General features: G+C 34.0%; 1 protein-coding gene across 4 annotated transcripts in view; it reads left to right on the top strand.

Annotated features, from left to right (window-relative positions):
* CSNK2A2IP (casein kinase 2 subunit alpha' interacting protein) overlaps window positions 1–20,938 on the top strand; it is a 130,694-nt gene extending 109,756 nt beyond the window's left edge. For 3 of the 4 annotated variants that reach the window (XM_084989158.1, XM_084989157.1, XM_084989159.1), the window contains one exon: window positions 17,831–20,938. In XM_084989158.1, coding sequence (XP_084845284.1) covers window positions 18,116–20,302 — 2,187 coding nt within the window. In that variant the 5' untranslated portion in view covers window positions 17,831–18,115 and the 3' untranslated portion in view covers window positions 20,303–20,938. Of the gene's footprint in view, window positions 1–17,170; window positions 17,422–17,830 lie in introns of those variants that run through there. The other variant, XM_084989160.1, reaches the window with a different exon arrangement.
* Window positions 20,939–21,890: the final 952 nt, after the last annotated feature.

The raw sequence follows: 21,890 nt of genomic DNA, 5'->3' as shown, positions 1-21,890 counted from the left end.
ATGATCCTTAATTGTAGATTCAATTGTTATTTGCAGGTGCAAAAGGGAACTTTGGCTGCCTCATTTAATAACCTATTCTGAGAGTTCAAAGGTGAATTAAAAGGGTAGTGAAATTTAATAAATGCCTGATTTAACTAGGTGTTGCCTAGAGAAGTTTATGAGTCCTTCAGGGAAGGGACAGTACGTTATATAGCAAAAAGAACTTCTATTAGCTAATGACTAGGCATCACAAAGGCGTAAACCTGTTTTTCTTTTTAAAGGTATCCCTGCTTAATTTTTTATCTCTTGCCAAGAAAATGATTAATGTTCGTTGTTATTCATGGTCTGGGTTTGGAAGACTTAAGTGTGCCTAAAACTTGCCTACTCCACATTTCTACTCAAATAGTTTAGCTTCTGCAGAGAGGGATATTTTATTACCTTGGGAAGAAAAATAAAGTAACATAAGGATTAAATGGAGTATGTTTCTTGGTTTCCTACATTAACTGATTTTGAGGTTATTTCTTCCTTCAGCTGTTGTATGAAGAAAAAAAGCAATAAAAAGTGCATTTCCATGATTGATTATATGCTGGGATAAATCCTTAAACAGTAGAATATTTTTTTTATCAGATTCTTTAGTTTCAATAGCCTGATATTTTGTTGAGCATTCCTATACATTTAAAATATCTGACATGTATTGGAAAATAATCTTTTAAATGGAGAACAGAATTTTTCGCTTTAGTTAAATAGAATTTTCTTAAACTTTCTTAAACTTAAATAGAATTTTCTTAAACTGTGAAATTATCTTGCAACATCTAGGTACAACAAGTCTGATTTGAATGTATGGACTTTATATTTTTATCCAAATGTATACCTACAACAATCAGAATGAAATATCAGGGTATACCTATATTTTTACAGTTTTCTACTCTGGAGTTTAGATTGTTGTTATCATTATAAAAGGTAGTAGAAATCTTAATTTTAAAAAAAAGACCATCTTACATTAAAACAGAAACAAGGCTTAGGCGAATTTTAAAATATCGTGATTTGTGAGATTGTAAATAATTCTGTAGTTCTTGGGAAAACGTTAAAATTAAATAGGTAAGCAGTAAAGTCAACAATAGAACTGGAAGGCCAAGATCCATGCATCTCTTGTACCCTTGCCATGATAGATTAGGATATACATATCTGCTATATGCAGGATACATACATGCACACACACTTAATTAGGTCCTGTTAATTTCTATTTGGTGTCTGAAATCTTTATTGAGTATTCACACATATATCTCAATATTTCATTCCTTATAAGTACATAGCTAAAGGAAACCATATAGGTTCCCCTAGACAAGAACATCCAAAAACAAATTGACTGTAAAGAATTATGAGAGAGGTATTTATGTAATTTGAATTTCTACTATATAATGGGGCAATGGTAATTATTTTTTAAAAATAAAAATGACAATATATTGATTATATATGCTTTATTTAACTTTAAAAAATTTTTTAAGCTTTTTAATTTTTTTGTCTTTTTAAGGCTACACCCATGGCATATGGAAGTTCCCAGGCTAGGGGTTGAATCAAAGCTGCAGCTGCCAGCCTACACCACAGCCACAGTGATGCTGGATCCGAGCTGTGTTTGTGACCTACACTACAGCTCACTGCAGTGCTGGATCCTTAACCTACTGAAAGAGGCCAAGGATTGAATGCGTGTCCTCATGGATACTAGTAGAATTTGTTACTGCTGAGCCACGATGGGAACTCCTGCTTTATTAAACTTTATACAAAGTACTTTAACTACATTTCACATTTATTTTTACAGCAAACATATGAGATATGCACTATTATTGTCTTTATTTTACAGATGAAGAATCTGAAGTTAATAGAATTTAAATAATTAGTCTAAAATCATAGAGCTAGAAAACAGAAGAGCTGGGGCTGTAATTTTGGTTTGCCTAACATAGATTTTTTTAACATACCATATTAAAATGATGAAAAATTTTAACCCTGTTGCATGATTTTCTTCCTGTTCATAATGCGTTCTTATAAATCCCTGTCGTATGTCTTAACATAAAGAAATCTGGGTAAAATCAATGATGATACATTATGATTAATTAAGTAAAAAATTGAAATGTTTTCACTAATTTTTCATAATATGAATAAACCATATTCTAGTCTAATTGTTTTTATAATCAACTGGTTTTAAAATAGAAATAAAATAATGTATATGTTTACTTTTAACAATAAATCTAAAATACAAATTCCACAGTTCAGGTAAACCCAGCTGAAGTTATAAAAAAATATAGAAGCATACCTTTTCAAATTTAATAATTTGATACTTTTAATTTCTTATACATATTTAATACTCTGGGTAGTTGTGTGAGTTGAAAAATATCCTACCAAGTACCAGAGGGTTTGTAAACATAATGTTTATATTAGATGTCCATTGTTTCGCAATGCTGTTAATACAAACATCTAGATTTTACCACACATACTTAAAATTATTGTCATAGCAATATTTGATAGTATTATAAATGAGAAGCATATAAAAACAATGAGCTCAAGATGAAATAGAAAAAAGGGTTTAAGAGTAAGAGTCAGGAAAAATGAGTGCAAATTGAGAAAAAGAGGGGCATAGATTTGGGTCAGAGAGAAAAGGTCAGAAAGATGAAGAGAAAAATCTTGGAAAGTATGTTGGGGATGACTGAAACCAGATGCTGGCAGCAAGCAGAGGAGAGAAGATGATAATTCTAAAGGTTATTTATCCTTTAAAGACAGAGAAACAGAAATTAAATAGCCTTATATATCCAGAGGGAAAGACTGGAAGGATATTTCTTAACCACTTTTAAAGAGAAAAATCATGAACTCAAACCCAGTGTGTGCATACACAGGGCAGGATCATTGTGCTTGCAAAAATGGAATTAATACCTACTGAAAAGGTTTGCTATAGAGCTTTAAAAGAGCTAATGTATCTATCAAGGACTCAAGATGCAAATACTGTTGATTACTATTATCACCACCATAATTACTTCAGTATTACTTCATTTACCATCTCCCAGTTTTCTGTGACTAGAAATATTTGGGAAGTAGAGGATAGGAAAATAGCAATGGAATAATCCTGATTTGAGATAATAGTGATATCAAAGATCTTAATTGAGTTTTCATTTTTTGTTTATACTTTCAATGTGATTTTTAGAAAAAAGTGTATAACAAAACTCCTTTTTTAGTCTCAGATAATGTTTTCTTTTCTTTCTAGAGCTGCACCCACAGCATGTGGAGGTTCCCAGGTTAGGGATCTAATCGGAGCTGTTGCTGCCAGCCTGCACTAGAGCCACAGCAACGCAGGATCCAAGCTGCGTCTGCAACCTACACCACAGCTCAGGGCAACTCCAGATCCTTGACCCACTGAGTGAGGTCAGGGATCGAACCTGCAACCTCATGGTTGCTATTCGGATTCGTTTCTGCTGTGCCATGATGGGAGCTCCCAGTATCAGATAATGTTTTCAAGAGAAAATATTGAAAGGTTGTCTCTAATAGGAAGATTTTTTATCTATTTAAAATTTTATTAATTAGGTAAATAGAGAACAAAAATAGATTTATATGTTTTTAATTTGTAGAGATTATTTAAAGGAATATTGGAAAAAACACTGGAGCTCAGAGAGGTATCTTTTAATCATAAAATTAAGGGCAAAGAAGATTTAGATTTATCTTTTAAATGGAAGATCTTTTTAAAAACAATCTAAATTACTGAAAAAATTTAGGTGACGACATTACTAGCAGTTTATTTCAAAATGTCCTATAAGCTTATTTTCCAATAAGCAAAAGGTTACTAGCAGTTTATTTCAAAATGTCCTATAAGCTTATTTTCCAATAAGCAAAAGGTTATACAGTACTTAAATGTAGTAAATTACAGAAGACTAAAATGTTACCTGTCATCATGACAATATTTTAGTTTGTTGTCATGATGAGAAAACTAATCTCTTGCATTTGGAAAAGACAACTAATATTCCTAGATACTTGCCAAATATGATATTTTAAAATATCCTATTTCATTCTTATCTTAAAATGATAAACATTATGCTATTTTAAAATACACAAGGATATAGAAATGTTATGTATTTGCATTAACTAGCTTAATGCATTTGGAACAAAATCTGCATTTACTGAAATCTAATCATTTTTGATTCAGACTGCACGAAGTGTTCTGTCAAGTGAAAAAATGTGAATCAAGCAATATGAATGCAATGTGTAACCTACCAAATTATCCATTTGAGGCTATGCTCCTGATTTTGTATAAGCAAAATTTCTTGAATTAGACATGAAATGTAATCAACAGGTCTCTTAATGTGTCATGGTTTTCCATAAGGTTCTTCCCTTTGTTTGCACAGCTGCTTTCTAGAGACCTGTATATCACATTTCCCTTACATTATTGCCATTGCTGTTTTAAACCTAGTGACCATTTCCAGGAAGAAAGTTGCTTGCACAATGTCTGATCTTATGAAAACTTGATCCTCTGTTTCATTATCACTGATAATTTTTATTGTACAGTCAAGATATTTAGCTTATTCAAAATACTATTAAACTGTGACTTTGTTAAAAAAGGAGAAATGTTTTTGCAAATTTTAGCCAGAGGTTATAGTATAGCATATATCAAAATGTAGTTTCATTCAGTCATTAGAAACATTATGTTTCTGGGCTATTGATTTATGCATTGATCTATTTGCTTTGAAGAAATTTCAATCTCAAATCTCAATCTCAAAAGTTATATTGACTCCAAAATAAAACTGATAGATAGGCCAATAGTGATGTGAACATAATGCTGAATTACATGATTGATTTTTGAGCACATACACTTCTTTTTTAATTGAAGTATAGTAAATTTATAATATTGTGTTAGTTTTAGGTGTACAACAAAGTGATTTAGTTACATATGTATATATACATATATTCTTTTTTAGATTCTTTTCCATTATAGATTATTATAAGATATTGAATATAATTTTTGTGCTATACAGTAAGTCCTTATTATTTACATATTTCCTATAGAGTAGTGGGTATATATTAATTCAAGACTCTTAATCTATCTCATCCACCCCCATCCCACTATCTTCTTTGGTAATCATAAGTTTGTTTTTATATGTCTGTGAGTCTATTTCTATTTGTAAATAAATTCATTTATATCATTTTTTAGATTCCATATGTAAGTGATATATGATATTTGTCTTTGTTTGATTTACTCCACTTGGTATGATAATCTCTAGGTTGATTCATACTGTTGCAAATGGTATTATTTCATTCTTTTCTATGGCTGAGTAATATTCCATTGTGTATATATACACCGTATTTGCTTTATCCATTCATCTGTCAATGGACATTTAGGTGGCTTCCTTGTCTTGGCTATTGTATATAGTGCTGCTGTAAACACTGAGATGCATCTTTTTGAATTTAGTTTTCTCCAGATATATGCCCAGAAGTGGGACTGCTGAATCATACACTAGCTCTATTTTTAGTTTTTAAGGACCCTCCACACTGTTCTCCATAGTGGCTGCACCAATTTACATTCTCACCAACAGTGTAGGAGGATTCCTTTTTCTCCATACCCTCTCCAGCATTTATTATTTGTAGATTTTTAATGATGGCCATTCTAACTGATGTGAGTTGATATCTCCTTGTGATTTTGATTTTCATTTCTGTATTAATTAGTGATGTCGAGCATCTTTTCATGTTCCCGTTGGCCATCTGCATGTCTTCTCTGGAGAAATGTATGTTTAGGTCTTCTGCCCTTTTTTGTTTTGTTTTGTCTTGTTTTTAGGGTCACACCTGAGACATATGGAAGTTCCCATGCTAGGGGCTAAATTGGAGCTACAGCTGCTGGCCTATGCCACAGCCACAGAAATGCAAGATATGAGCCATGTCTGTGAACTACACCACAGCTCATGGCAATGCCGGATCCTTAATCCACTGAGTGAGGCAAGGGATTGAAACCACATCTTCATGGATCCTAGTTGGGTTCATTACTGCTGAGCCACAATGGGAACTCCCTGCCCATTTTGGGGGGTTGGTTGTTTGTTGATATTGACCTGTACGAGATATTCATGTATTTTGCAAATTAATCCCTTTGTAGTAGCATCATTTGCAAATATTTTCTCCCTCTCCATAGGTAGGTTGTCTTTTTTTTTTTATGGTTTCCTTTGCTATGCAAAAGCTTTTAAGTTTAATTAGGTCCTGTTTTTTTATTTTTGGTTTTATTTCCATTACTCTAGAAGACAGATCTGAAAAAATATTGCTGCCATTTATGTCAGGGTGTTCTGCCTATATTTTCCTCTAGGAGTTTTATAGTATTCAGTTTTGCATTTAGGTTTTTATTCCACTTTGAGTTTATTTTTAGATATGATATTAGTGAATGTTCTAATCTCATTCTTTTACATGTAGCTGTCAAGTTTTCCTAGCACCTTTGATGGAAGAGGTTGTCTTTTCTACATTGTATATTCTTGCCTCCTTTGTCAAAGATTAATTGAACATAAGTATGTGGGTTTATTTTTGGACTTTCTATTCTGTTTTATTAATCTATGTCTGTTTTTATTCCAATGCCATACTGTTTTGATTATTGTAGCTTTGTAGTATAGTTTGAAACCGAGGAGCATGATTCCTCTAGCTTCATTCTTTCTGGAGGTTGTTTTGACTATTTGGGGCCTTTTGTTTTTCCAAATGAATTTAATTTTATTTTAATATTTATTTATTTATTTATTTATTGTTTTTTGTCTTTTTAGGGCCACATCCATAGCACGTGGAGGTTCCTGGGCTGGGGATCCAATCAGAACTGCAGCTACCAGTCTGCACCACAGCCACAGCAATGCCAGAACCAAGCCGCATCTGTGACCTACACCACAGCTCATGGCAATGCTGGATCCTTAACCCACTCTGCAGGGCCAGGGATCGAACCTGCAATCTCACAGTTCCTAGTCAGATTTGTTTCCACTGTGCCATGATGGGACCTCCCAAATTTAATTTTTTATTATAGTTCTATGAAAAATGTTATTGGTAATTTGATAGGGACTGCATTGAATCTGTAGATTGCATTGTGTAATATGCTCACTTTAACAATATTTGGAGTTTGGTATTAGTACATGCAGACTTTTGTATAAGCAAAGGGTGGTAGATGGGGAGTTGCTATATAGCACAGGGATCTCTACTCAATAGTCAGTGATAACCTATATGGGGAAAGAATCTGAAAAAGAATGGATATGAGTATATGTATAATTGAATCACTTTGTTGTACAGAAATTAACACATTGTGGAGTTCCCGTCACGGCGCAGTGGTTAACAAATCCGACTAGGAACCATGAGGTTGTGGGTTTGGTCCCTGCCCTTGCTCGGTGGGTTAAGGATCCGGCGTTGCCCCGTGAGCTGTGGTGTGGGTTGCAGACGCGGCTCGGATCCCGCGTTGCTGTGGCTCTGACGTAGGCCGGTGGCTACAGCTCCGATTCAGCCCCTAGCCTGGGAACCTCCATATGCCGCGGGAGCGGCCCAAGAAATAGCAAAAAGACAAAAACAAAACAAAACAAAAGAAATTAACACATTGTAAAGTAACTATACTTCAATATAAGTGTAAAAAATGAAAAACTGCATTATTTCTTCTAATTCAAGAACATGGTTTACCTTTTCCATCTGTTGTGTCATGTTCAATTTCTTTCATCAGTCTTAAAATTTTCAGCGTACAGGTCTTTTACCTCCTTGAGTAGGTTTACTACTACATATTTTATTCTTTGATATAGAACACATATACTTCTATAAGACACACTCAAATAAATAAACTTTGGATTAGCAACAAGCAACTAATTAGCAAGATGCCACTTTCCCAACTAGAGAGTTTATAGCCTGCTATTTCATATTCATCTTAATGGTCTCACTTGTCTAGTTGACTGTTTTCTTTGCTCATAAATTACTCCAAGATAAGATTTTCATTTTTCAAAACTGCATGCTGGGCCAACTGTTTTTGTGTAACATTATTAAGGATCTCTCCTCCCCAGATTCCCATCATACAAGGAGATATTAAACTCCAGTTTTTGCCAGTTTGTGTTTTTCTTCTATACTCAGTAAACCTGTAGCCTATACATAAATTTACAATCTTTCAGATTTTCCCTGTTAAATCAAATTACATGAAATATTTTCTGATGTATAAAGTACCACTCACTGCTTTGTAGGTCAGGGGGAATTGATCTGGATATATGACTATAAGTTATTTGTTTATGATTTTGATGGAGGTATATGCAATTTTGTTTATGCATGTTTCTTTAACAGTAGCCTCTTTGCTCCATTGATTGGTGAGTAGTATTCAGACATTGACAAACTATATATTTCCTAAGAGTACCCCCCTAAAAGGAATATTTTTGGGGGGCTTAACCTCTTCCCTCCATCATTTTTAGTATATATGTTAGATCAGAAAAAAGGAAGTATTTTCATTTTATTTGGAGGGCTTTTTTTTTTAACCTCTTGAATTATTCTTCCTCAAATACTAATGTTTCCTTTACTCAACTAATCCTATTTCTGGCCTATGACATGCCATCAATTTCCCTCTGTGGTTCTTCTCTTTCTTCTATCTGTCAATATATTTGAGTGTTTCTCTATTTTTAACAACATCAGCCAGACTTCCCTCTAGGATAACTTTTTCCAACTGTACTTCTCTTCATAGTCTAGTTCCTTAAAGTCAGGCTAACTGTAAACGCTCCACTTCACACACCTGACTCTCTTGGAACTATGCTCTCAGATAAGTCAGTAGTGGTGAACTCGGTGATTTGTTCACAGTCACCACTCTTGAAATCCTTTTATAATTTGATTTTATTTCATGCCACCTAGGAATTATTTCTTGGATTTGAAAAAAAGTGTTCCTTTCACATGTTTATCTTATCACTACTGTATTACACTGTTCGTTAAGTCTTCCTTTTCTTTCTTCTCTTCCTCAGACTCCAACTTCTTCCTTTCAAATGTACTTCTCTCAGAGGTTCTTATATATGAAGTTGAAAAGTCTTTTTGTGTGTGTGTGTGTGACTTTCTGTTTCAATTCCTAATGTCATCTTTACTCTTCATTTCCAGAATACTATCTTCATTTTGCCGTGTGTTTATCTGTTTTGTTTTATATCTGCGCCTGGCTTACTTCCTCTTCTTTTAACTTTAGACTCCATATCCCCTAATAATCTTTGTATTTTTATTCCTATCCTATATCATGGAATTAAATACCTATTCTTTCTTCTGTACTTTTAACATTTTAGGAAACTATTTTTGTCTGTGTCCCCCCCAAAGTGCTTTTCTCAGTGGACGGCACAGGGATATTTTCTAAAAGGTGATAATAGCATGAGTGCTGTGGGTGGGAAGGGATGAATACTAGCAAGCTGTCTCCATTCACAACATGCCAAATATCTCCTCTTTGCCTCCACTCTTCTGTCTCTCCCATTTTTGGATTTGGTTTAGATTTGTTGTACCTTATGCCCTTGTCATGGGGGAAGAACGCAGGTATGACAATTTTATTCTATTAAGATATGGAAGGTTGATGTTTTAAAGTTGTTTCTAAGGAAGTTTTTCTGAAATTATAATCCCCAAATCATACAAAAGCATGAAAATGAATGGATTTTTACAGAGCATATTGTTCTGTGCCTTGCTGAACACGTCTGATGTATCTAGTGTAGCCAAATTAAGCTGACTCAGCTCTGTCCACACCAAACCCATGTTCTTGAACTTGTGTAGAAGAGGAAGACAGGATAGACAATGTTGAATACAGCTGCATGGTGGTGAAATTTAGCTTCTGGATGGATTCCTATAGAGCTCATGGGTAGACTCCACTAACAGGTCCCTACATTTGGGTGACAACTTGATCACAGGTGAAAAATGGCAGAATTTGCTCACTGTTTTTATGGAATATAGAATTGTACAAATAGTAGCAATTATATTTAATGATATTCATTTTTCTGTGCATTAGAACATAGTCTTCTCTGGATTATGTCTCTTCACAGGGAATGAAAGCAGCACATAGCCTACAAGATTGCCTGGCATGATTGTAATTCTATTTCTAAGAACCATTTGAAATAGCCAGATTTTTAGTTTTCATGAAACTTCTCTTGGTAAAAGGCACTTTTACAATCAAGAATACATAGATTAGTGAGAATGAATGATTAAAAAAAAGTTCAGAGAAGGTAGCCTTGAAGTATAAATCTGAGATAGTCTCATGGGTTTATACATGGGAAAAGATGAAAGCTGAATGTCTGAGCTCTACAAGGTAGAAATGTCATGTACTCATGTCAGGCTAGAGATAAACCTCGGATTACAGAGATTTCTTCTGAAGTCTTCTAAACATCTGAGCCAGAGCCTCTTATGCAGTTGGTTCCCAGAGAGGATTATCCTCTTTGAGTGATCAATCCTCACTCAGAGTTTGGTGCATTAAGAATTGACTTTCAAGAAATTCTCTAAATTCAAATTTCTTGAATTGTAAAAACATTAATATAGGCCTTGAGAGTTTGGCAGGTAGAAGTCAATTTTGTTAACAAACCAAACCATCGAACAGATAAACAATGTTAAGTTACTTCAAACTATAATAAAAAAGATTTGATGTCATATATTCTGAGTATTAACTCAAGAAAAAAAGTGAGAAAATTAATCTATACACACAAGAGTACTGAATATTTTAAATGCTAAATCAGTCTTTGATTTTTAAGACATCTATGTATTATTTGTGTTTTTATTGCATAGGTTTTCTAGAGTATGCATTTATTTTTCTTTTGTTGGTTTATTGAGAGCACAAAGCCTTTGTTTCATATTCTCTTTAAGTGTTAGATTTGAAATATGAACTTAGGTTGGCTTGTGGGATTGTTTGTGTTTTATATTGGTTCTTTTGTCTATCAATTTCTGAAAATCTTGTTTCCAAACATGCATCTGCAGATAGGATTCCTGAGAATGGTAGTAATAACAGATTGATATTTGGATTTACTATAAATTGTTAATCCATTCACTTAATGATGACTGTTGGGTTATCTCCACTTTGGACTATTCAACTAAGTTTTAATGAGCATATTTCTATAAGCCTTTTTATGGGCTGTGCTTCTTTTTCTCTAGGGTAAATACTAGGAGTGGACTGGTTGGATTATGACACATGTATATTTTCTTAAAAAAAAATAGTCAACCTTTACCCCAAACTTCTTATGCTATTTCAACCAGTGGTGAATACTTTAAAAGTATGGTCAACTTTTAAAAGTTAGCTGCTGTAATAGGTATTTAGTTGTCTCTCATGTGATCTCAATTTACATTTGCTAATGACTAATGATGCTGAATATCTTTTCATATGCTTATTTCCCATTCACATATCATCTTTGGAAAGTTATACAAATATTTTGCTTATTTTTTATTGGATTGTTTGCTTTCTTAAATTTGCTCTATACACTCTTAATAGCAAGTACTTTACTGATATATGCTTTGCAAATATTTTCCCTAAGTTTATGGTTTGTTTTTCTATTTTCTTAATGATGTCTTGTGAATAGCAAAAATTTTTAATTTCAGTGAAACTCAATATATTCATTTGTTCTTTTATTGATTGTACTTTTGTGTTTAAAAATCTATGCCAAAATTCAAATTCACAAAGATTTTCTCATGTTTTCTTTCAGAACTTTTGTATTTTGGGGTTTTATGCTAAATCTGTGGTCCTATTACGAATCGATATTCATGTGTAATCTGAGGTTTGTATCAAAGTTCATTTTTTTGCAGATATACATATCCAGTTATTACTGGATCATTTGAAAGGATTATTCTACACTGAATTACCTTAACACTTAAAAAAAAAAAGCTCTCTCTCTATATATATATGTGTGTCTATTTCTGAATTTCCTATTCTGTCCCATTGATTTGCTGTTGACATTTTGCAGTTGACATTTATGTTGCTTTTTAACATATTGAAATCAAGTAATGTTGGTCCTCCAGCTTTTTTCTTTTACGAAGTTGTTTGGTCTATTCTAGCTCCTTTGCATTTCAACTCTTTACCCAGGTTTTTTTTACTGTTAATATCCTACATAAAATGGCATTTTAGTGAAGACAAATTTATGTCAGTATAATACTATTAACTGAACTATAGACTAAAATAGACATTTCATCAGTTTTTTCATTAATATCTTCTTGCTGAACCAAGATCCAGTCCAGGATACCATGTTGCCTTTAGTCATTATTTTAGATTTCTCCAATATGTGACAGTTTCTCTGTCTTTCCTTGTTTTTCATAACTTTCGTACATTTGAAGAGTACTGGTGAACTATTCTGTAGAATTTTTCTCAATTTAGGCTTATCTGGTGTCTTTGCACAAAAGGCTGGGTTCACAGATTTTGAGGATGTGTATTATCATTTTTATACGTTTTTAGATTTGACTTGCTTAAATTTTGTTTGGAATATTTGCATCTATATGAAGAATATTGGGCAACAGTTTTTAAAAATCTAATAATACTTTTGTTGGAATTTGATGTCAGGCTAATAGTTGATTCATAGAATGATTTAGAGATAAATTGTTCCATTTTAATTTTGGGGAAGAGCATTTGCAAAATCGATAGTCTATAGTTCTTAAAAGTTTCATGGGGAGTTCCCGTCATGGCGCAGTGGTTAACAAATCCGACTAGGAACCATGAGGTTGCGGGTTCGGTCCCTGCCCTTGCTCAGTGGGTTAACGATCCGGCGTTGCCCTGAGCTGTGGTGTAGGTTGCAGACGCGGCTCGGATCCCGTGTTGCTGTGGCTCTGGCGTAGGCCGGTGGCTACAGCTCTGATTCAACCCCTGGCCTGGGAACCTCCATATGCCGCGGGAGAGGCCCAAGAAATAGCAAAAAGACCAAAAAAAAAAGAAAGTTTCATGGAATGCATCAATGAACTCATCAAGGCTTTTTTGTGTGTGTGGGTGGGAAGGTTTTAAACTCAAATTCAATTTATTTAATTGATATAGGGATCTTCAGGGTTTCTATTTACTCTTAAGTGAGCTTTGGCAATTTTCATTTTTCAAGAAATATATCTCTTTCATCTGAGGTGTCTATCATACCGGCATAACATTATTCACAGAATTACCTGATTCTGTATTTAAACAGAATATAGAATTACCTGATTCTGTATTTATAGAGTCCATAGTGATGCCAGTTCTCTCATTTCTGATTTTGTAATTTATGCCTTCTTTTTTCTTCCTCTGATATATCTAGTTAAATATTTTCAATTTCATTGCTCTCAAAGAACCACATTTTTGTATCTTTGTTTTTCTTGTTTCTCTATTATTTTCTTTATTCTACTTAATTTTGATTTAATATACTCTTCTCCAGTTGTTTAAGGAGCAAGTTAGTATAATTATTTGAAAATGTCTTTTCTTATATAGCTATTTAATGCTACATATTTCAAATGTTGATATATAAGAAATTTCTTGATCCACATATATTGACTTAGTAAAGAGCTCATTGAACGTTCTGAATTTTAATATATTATTGATTCTATTTGATTTTCTATATTCTATTGAGCTTTCAATCATATCCTGTGCATAGAGAGATTATTTAATTTCTGCCTTTTCTATAGTTATATATCTTTTTTCCTCTGTTTCTTTCTTTACTGCATTGACAAGATTTTAAATAACATTAAATTGTAGTAGTAGTAGTAGTAGTAGTAGTAGTAGTGGATATGCTTGTCTATTACCAGCCTACAAGGGGGACAATCTTACCAATGCCAAATGAGTGATTTGATTTTGCTTTCAGTTTGATATTTTTCATTAAATAACTGTCTTTCTTTCTTAGTAGTTTACTTCATTTTATGGGGACTGGCGATTGGAATTATAAAATGACTTTTCTAAGCAACTGTAACAACTTATTTGTGAATTATGAATATAATGAATTATAATGGTTCCTAATAATACATCATCATTACATTGTTTGAATAAGATCAAGTTGGTAACAGTTGGTTGTTATTTTAATGTAATGTTAAATTAAATGTTTTGTTTTATTAGAAAGCTTGCATGTGGTATAAGTGATCTCACTTTATTATATTCATTTTAGTTTTGAACTTTTTTGTCATGTTTTAATATCAGAATTACATACAACTGTTTCACAGAACAAATTTAGAATATTTCTATATTCATCATATTCTGGAAAAGTTCATATAACATTATAAATATGTCTTCATTGAATGTTAGGTCTCAGCTGTAAAAAGAATTTGGGCACAGAGATTATTTGTGAATTAATTCTTTCATAAGTGGTATACATTTCTTTCCATAGTTATAGCTTCATTCAAATCTTCACCACTTCTTACATTATCTTTAATATTTTTATACGTTAGCAAAATGTACTTTTTAAAGTGGCGATGTTATTGCTAACTGAAAGTGGAAAAATTCAGAAATGTTAATTTTCTCTTTCTCTCATTTTTATTTATTTGTTTATTTATTTGTTTGTTTGTTTTTAGTCTTAAACTCTTCTTAGTTCCATTTGTTTTGAATTCCTTTATTTCTCTCCCTGTGATAGCAGGATTTCCACATTGCACTCTTCTTCCCCGTCCCCCACCTTTTTTTTCAAGATTTTCATTGCATCTGGGTTCCAAAACTTGGTTCATCCTTTAACATTTCACTTTTCAGTGAAATTTTGGTGTAAGATGTATCTTTTCAAATTAGCATCAAGTTATGCCTTTTTAAACTTGTTATTGAATTTAAGAAATATAGAAAAATACAGATAGCATAAGTGTTAAAGCTCAGTTACCACAGAGTGAATTCATCCATACAATCAGCATCCAGGTCAAGGAAAAGAACTTTATCACCACCCCAGAAGCTTTGTGTTTCCTCCTAATCTCCACCTCCTCAGGTGTATTATTATCTTGACTATTGACACCATCGTAATTATGAACTCATTTCGTACTTTCACACAAAAAGGTATGAATTATTATTTGTGTATATGATAGTTTTCATTCAACATGTTGTATGTGATATTCATTCATGTAGTTACATGATGTGAGATTTTCTATTTTCACTGTTTTTGTATTTTATTCAGAATAGTGAAGATATCACAATTTATATATTCTGCTATTGATTGACAGTTAATTCTAGTTTGAAGTTTTTAGGAATAATACTCCAATTAATGTCCTAGTATATGCATTTTGGTGCCACTATTCATGCATTGCATGCCTCTTGTAAGGTACCTAAGAATGGGATATATAGTATATAAAAATATGTGTGTGTATGTATAAGATATACTAGTTAATCTAGACAATCACCAATTATTTGCTTCATCAGCTTTCATATTATTTTGATCACATTCTGATAATGTGTAGTAGTATCTCTCTGTGGTTTAAGTATATGGCTCACTGGTTTCTAAAGAGGCTGAGCGTTTTTTTTTTTTTTTCACATATATTTTAGCATTTGGATAAACTCCTTTGTGAAGTGCTTATTCATGTATTTTGCCTAACATTCTAATTGCATGGCTTGCTTTTTCCTAGCATCTTAAGTTGTAATGAATATGAGTCTTTTTTTCAGATATATGTATTGGAAATTTACCTTTAACTCTTTCTAAATATAGTAAGTTTTGATGATTGAGGGTTCTTGATTTTAATTTATCAATTTGTAATGGTTATAGCTTTTTATAGACTGTTTAAGAAATCTTTCTATACATCAGGATCTTAGAGTTACTCTATATTGTCACCTGGAAGTTTGTTAGACTGTCACAGGTATGCAAAAGGGTGAGCTGTTTCCTCCTCTCTTTAACGCATTGGTTATCAAAATACAGCACACAAAACCCAGCAATCACAAGTATCATCAGTCTTTGTTATTCATGCAGACAGAAGCAAAATAAAGATCTTTGGGTGAGTAGTAACAATTTCTCACCAGCAAGTATTAGCTTTTGGATATCTGACAGAGGAGGGGGAAGACAGTGATTGAGATATGAGGGAAAGATATAGAGAGGTTAATTCAAAAACATATTAGTTTAGATTAGATATGCCTATAGTATAAACTGAAATAGTGGAATTTAATATAAAAGAGGTGAATTAAGCTATAAAAGAGATAAAATCCACAGGTCCTGGTGTCTAAATATTTTTGGAAGGTGAAGCTGTCCAGGGTGATTTTAAAGAGTTTGATTTAGATAACTAGGTTTTAAGAACTGAGATAGAAGATATAGAAAAAGATAATTTCTTTATAAGGAGAAATAACTTTATTTTTATGTTTTGTGTTTTAATTGTCTTTGAGATTTCTGGATAGAGAGGCCTGATGACTAGTTGGTAATATAATTTCAAAGCTCAAGAGAAAAATAAAACTAGAGACCAAAAATTAGGAGGTCATTGGTGTGTAGATAGTATTGTTGATACTTGGAGTATTTCACAAAGAATGTCTTAATACTTGAAAACACATTAATTAAGGATGCATTAAAATATACTTTAAAATAAATGTAAACAAGATTAGAGCAAATAAGTAAAAAGATACCTTGATATAAGGGAAAATATTCCAGTAATAGTAGGATAGTAAATAAATGGATAAGTTGGCATATATGAGAAATGAACTTCTCCATCAGAAACTGGATTAGCAAGTCAAGTCATAGAAGTATAGAAAAGAATCATGAAACCAAACTCTGACAGTTCTTATTCTTCAAGGGCCTTGAGGCCAGTATTCTCATTGGCTAATCCCAGATTCTGTTAAAATCACTCTTGTTTTTGTTGTTGTTGTTGTTGTATTATGTGTCTTAGCCTTAAAATCTGAAAAACAAACCCTTGACCATGAGAAATGCACTGATATAGTGCCATGTTATACTATGCGTTGCCTTTGTAAGAAGCAGCATATCCATCTTTCCTGAGTGGTAAAAGCATAACTTTTTTTTTTTTTTTTTTGTCTTTTTGCCTTTTCTAGGGCTGCTCCCGCAGCACATGGAGGTTCCCAGGCTAGGGGTCTAATTGGAACTGTAGCCACTGGCCTACACCAGAGCCACAGCAACACAGGATCTGAGCCACGTCTGCGATCTACACCACAGCTCATGGCAACAGCAGATCCTTAACCCACTGAACAAAGCCAGGGATCGAACACGTAACCTCATGGTTCCTAGTCATATTTGTTAACCACTGAGCCATGACGGGAACTCCAAAGCATAACCTTTTGACAAACTGCAAGCTTCTATTTTTTAATGAGTTTTCTATAGTTAATTTTGAAATCCCAAACATAACTAATGTGATTCCTTAGGAATAAAATGCAAATGGGACAGAACTGATGATATAACTCTGAGAACTACACTAAATTGAGAACAAAAGAAAAGCATTCAGTGAAGTCCTAGAGAGAAGAGAATGAATGAGAGATTCAGAGTAGAGAAAAGTAATGGACAAGAATGAAGACAGTTATTTTAAAAGGATCAACAGTTTCAAAGGCAGCAATAGTGACAAATAAGACTGTAAATATTCAACTGGACATTCAACTAGAATTATGGACCTATGCAAGTAAGCTAAAAAGTGATAATAATGGGTAATTGAATCTAAATTCAAAACTAACATCTTAGAAGAACTTCCATCTCACTTTTCTCTAAGATTGTCCTTATTTCATGCAATAAAATAAGACTTTTTTTTTAAACCAAAGCAATCACTGAAAGATTCCTGAACATAGTCGTTACCTTTTATTGAACATTTCTTATATCTTGGGCACTGTTAAATATTTTAGATATATTACTTAGTCTTTAGCCCAATAAATTAAACCTTATATTTACGTATCTTACGGATGGGCAACTGGGGGTTTAGAAAGTTTAATTCAAAAGCTACACACAGAGTATGTTTTAGTCACTATATATTTTTTGAGAACATTAATATCAATATCAGGATTTCTTCTTAATCCTCTTCATTATTTTGTTAACAGGCATTATTTCTCCAAGGGGAAAAATAAGTCTAGGAAACTAAAGAGAAGACAGAGAAGAATCTCAATTGGTGACACTTTTTTCAGCTTCATTTATACCTCAATTTTGAGACACTCAGTTAATTTAGGAATTAACAGAACGGTTACAAGACAGATGGTAGAAACTACCAAAGATTTTTTATTTAAGAGTATTTCTCATCCATGGAATCTAGCTAAAAGACTCTATCAGTTACTGAAACATCCCCTCAAGCTAACTGCTTTCAGAAAGACCTGTATGACTAGCACAAGATGGTGCCACTAGCATATTATGAGCAACACTTTGTGCCACTAGAACAGTCTTACCAACTGGCCACAACCAGCTCATTAACACATCAATACACAGATGAAAAACTAAATCATCCCAATAGCCAATCTGTGATCAGAGTACAATCTCATAGTAATAACCTTGCAGTGCCTCTGCTAAACGCTAACCAGAAGGTGCAGAAATCCTCACTATTGCCCTCTGCAAAGTCTCAGGACACAATTTCTGGGGACTTCTATAACAGGGTTCTGAAATCACCATTATCTCACTGCAAACGTCAGGCCACGCCTTCACTACACCTCCGTCAGAGAACTTCAGCGTGGACTAATAAGAGAACCCTAAGCTCGCCTTTGTCCCACTCCAAACCTCATATAACATCTTCACTTGAGCTCACCAAGGCATCATTACTGAAGCCCAAGCAAACAGACTTGAGCTCACAATTACCCTTTCCCAAACCTCAGAATACATCTTCCCTAGACCTTTGCTGGACATCACCTTCACAGAGGTCTACTCAAAGAGTGTTAAGTTCATCATTATACTCCCTAAATCATCAAGAAACACCTTCCCCAGACTACATATGGACATCATCATCTTTGGGACCTAATCAAAGAGCCTTTAACTCGGCATTATCTCAGTCCAAGCCTCAGAAAACAACGTCATTGGATAGCCTTTGGACATCATTATTACCTCACAATCAAAGATCTTTAAGCTCACCATCACTCAACTCTACACTTCAAATAAATGACTTGCTTCAGACAGAGCCTTCTTTGGAGCCCAGTCAAACAGATCTGAGCTCACCATTCCCTGACTCCATAGCTCAGAGAACACCTATATTGAGCTCTAATTCCAGTGTTCTGAGATTACCATTGTCCAATTCAAAACCAAGGAAATCACCTTTACCACATTCCGTCCATCAGTCAAAGAGTTTGCCATTGTTCCAGCCTAAAATGCTTGATCGTGACTTCAGGACTCTGAGCTCAACTGTGTGTCACACCAAATTTCAGAACACCACTTCATTAAGTGACAAACCCAAAGCCGCAGATCTTTCTTCACTCCACCCTAAATCAAATACCTCAGGTCAATCATTATTAAGCTCCAAACATGGCGTCAGGAACATAGCTGCTTTAACACTGAGCTCCAGACTACAGAGTAAAAGCAGTTTGTCTCTTTATGAAAAGACAGAATCAAATAAAGAAATTCCATGGACTTTTGACTGTATTTATCCCTGCATTGTTAAAGGTGGAACTGTCCCTGATGATGTTGTAAATAAAATTGTCAATTCTCTCTCCAAGACTAGAATTCAGAGAGATCTCTGTAGGCAGATTCTCTTTCGAAGGATGAGGGGAAGGCCAAATCCTCGTCCTGGTCCTCGCCTTTCATCAAGTTATATGGTTTGTTTAGCTTGTGCTTCCTGCATAAAATCTCAGTGTAACCATCTTACAGGAAGGAAAGATCCTCGTGCTGCTACACTATTTGTCATACCAACACCCGAGCCTACTTCTGAGGGAGAAATAGAGGTGAAACTAATTTTTATCCTTTCCCTACCAGAGACTTCTCTTTCAACTTCTCTCCCACTCCCTGTGAAAGAAAATCAGCCAGATGAAGTTCCAGATGAAAACCTTGACGGACTGGAGAAGATATCACAAATTTTCCCTACATCTGAACCTGATATCACCCAGGGGGTTAATACACAGAAAACATGTCTGGCAGTAGCCCCTGAAAACCAAGTTGTTAGCCAACAGCCCCAGGCTATTGACTGGCTGCTTTATGTAAAGAAAAGTAGTTATCCTCAGTCAGAATCCCTACTCCCATCCTCTTCTTCCTCTATATCTTCCTCCTCATCCTCCTCTTCGTCTTCGTCTTCCTCTTCCACTGTCCCTCCTGCTGCCCCTTTACTGCCTCCTTCAAAAGAGTCTCCCGGAGCATCTTCCCTCTCAGGCTGTGCTTTCCCTAAGGTACTCAGTTACCACCGGTTGCCTCCAGGGGTCTCCTGGCTTGAGTTTATATGTAGCAAAAATCACCAGCCACTTCCTGGAAAACCACATCAAAGCCAATCACCACCTCCCAAAACAAGGTCTATGAGGAATAGCACCACAGTAAAAAGGAGAAAGGGGCCAAAGATAATGTTGAAAATTTTCCAGACAAAGTTTCAGAATGAGAGAAATCTTGATTAACTTTTGTGTTTCTTTGAGAGCAATTGACCGATTAGTTTTTTGACATTAGAGTTTGATTTCCTAGCATGCTTATTAAACTTTAGTATTAACTAAGTGTGACTATGTTCTAGCTGATGAAGCAACTAGTAAAGGGAAACTATTACTCCTAAGGTTATTTTCTAGTTAAATAATAGACCAGGATCACCCAGAAGCCAAAATTGAATCCAAAGTTTTTAACCAAATTCCTGGCTTATAGTAGCCACTATAAAATAATTGTTAAATGAATTGATAATAATTGGCCCCATTTGTCTTGCTGTGAACAGTATCTAACTCATTGCTGTTCTCCTTTCCCATAAGACATAAGAATGATGGTATCCTTGAACCAATTTATGCTAATCTGTTTCCCTGCCTCTAAAGAAAATTCAGATCATGTTCAACAGGTAAGGCTATATAGAGAAAGGCATCTTTTCAGTTATGTGTTCCTAGGGAAAATTCTTCTATGCTAAGATACTACATTCTGAAATGTAGTGATTTTACTTAACCTTCGTTAGCAAATCTCAAGAAATAACTAACTGGTGCAGATAACCCTACTTCATGCTGACTGTTCATCACTTCTACCTATACAACCTAAATGGGTTAATAAAAATGTTTTAAAAATGTTTTTGGTCCATCGGATCTACTAATAGTGGGAAAAGAAGGGAATTGTCTTACCTAATCACCTTCAGGGATTATCACTATCCCCAAGGGCTGGAATTAGTTTCTCTTGCATTTTTTAATGACTCATAGTTCTGCCTTTCAATTCCACATCTTTTCTATAGGTTTCATATAGGCTATTTCCAAATGAAACATATTGCACAAACTTCTCAAACTCAACATGGTCAAACCAGAATTTATCATCTTTTATTTTACAATTTTCATTTTTATATTACAACCCTCTGCTCTCCGTGTTCCCTATTTCAGAGGGTGTACCACCCTCTGTCATGGAGTCATGTTTGACTTTTTTCTAATTGTTTACCCCTCTCCAAGTCCATGAGTTCCATGGCGTTTTTATCTCTAAAATCCAACTTTTTTCTGCAACCCCATTGCCATTGTCTTGTTGTGGTCATAGCATTTGTCAGGTAGATTGCTGCAGTAGCTTCTAAACATGAATTTTAACTTTTAAATGCAGTTTTGGGAAAAAATTTAATCGCAACATTTTGCTATTTACGACCATTTTATCATTGTCCATTGTTTACTGAGGAAAGTCTAAATTCCTTTTATGATTGAATCATGATAATCTTTCAAAATTCATTTCTTATTCTTCTCTATTCTCAGTCACATTAATTTCTTTAAAGTGAAAAGAATGTGCCAAGGCCTCTGTTGCATCCTTCACTTCTAATATAACAATTTTGCTGTCCAGAAAGATCTTTCTGTCTACATTTTTGCTCTACAGGGCTCTGTTTTATCTTAACATCTTCTGAGAAGGCTTTTGCTGATCCACTTACAAAGAAAGGATTTAATTGGCCTTCTTTTTTATCATGAAACTGTGTTTATTCTTTGTGCTGCTCTTAACCATATTATAAAGCAATTATATCTTGTCTGTCTTCACTCACTAGACTGAACATTTCTT

The sequence above is a fragment of the Sus scrofa genome, chromosome 13, assembly GCF_054392235.1.
Source record: "Sus scrofa isolate SSC_HxYL_T2T_F1_AM1 chromosome 13, Sscrofa_HxYL_maternal_Yorkshire_Landrace_v2.0, whole genome shotgun sequence".
NCBI classification, from domain to species: Eukaryota; Metazoa; Chordata; class Mammalia; order Artiodactyla; family Suidae; genus Sus; species Sus scrofa.
Note: the sequence above shows the minus strand (reverse complement) of the source record. Positions and strands in the feature narration are given on the sequence as shown.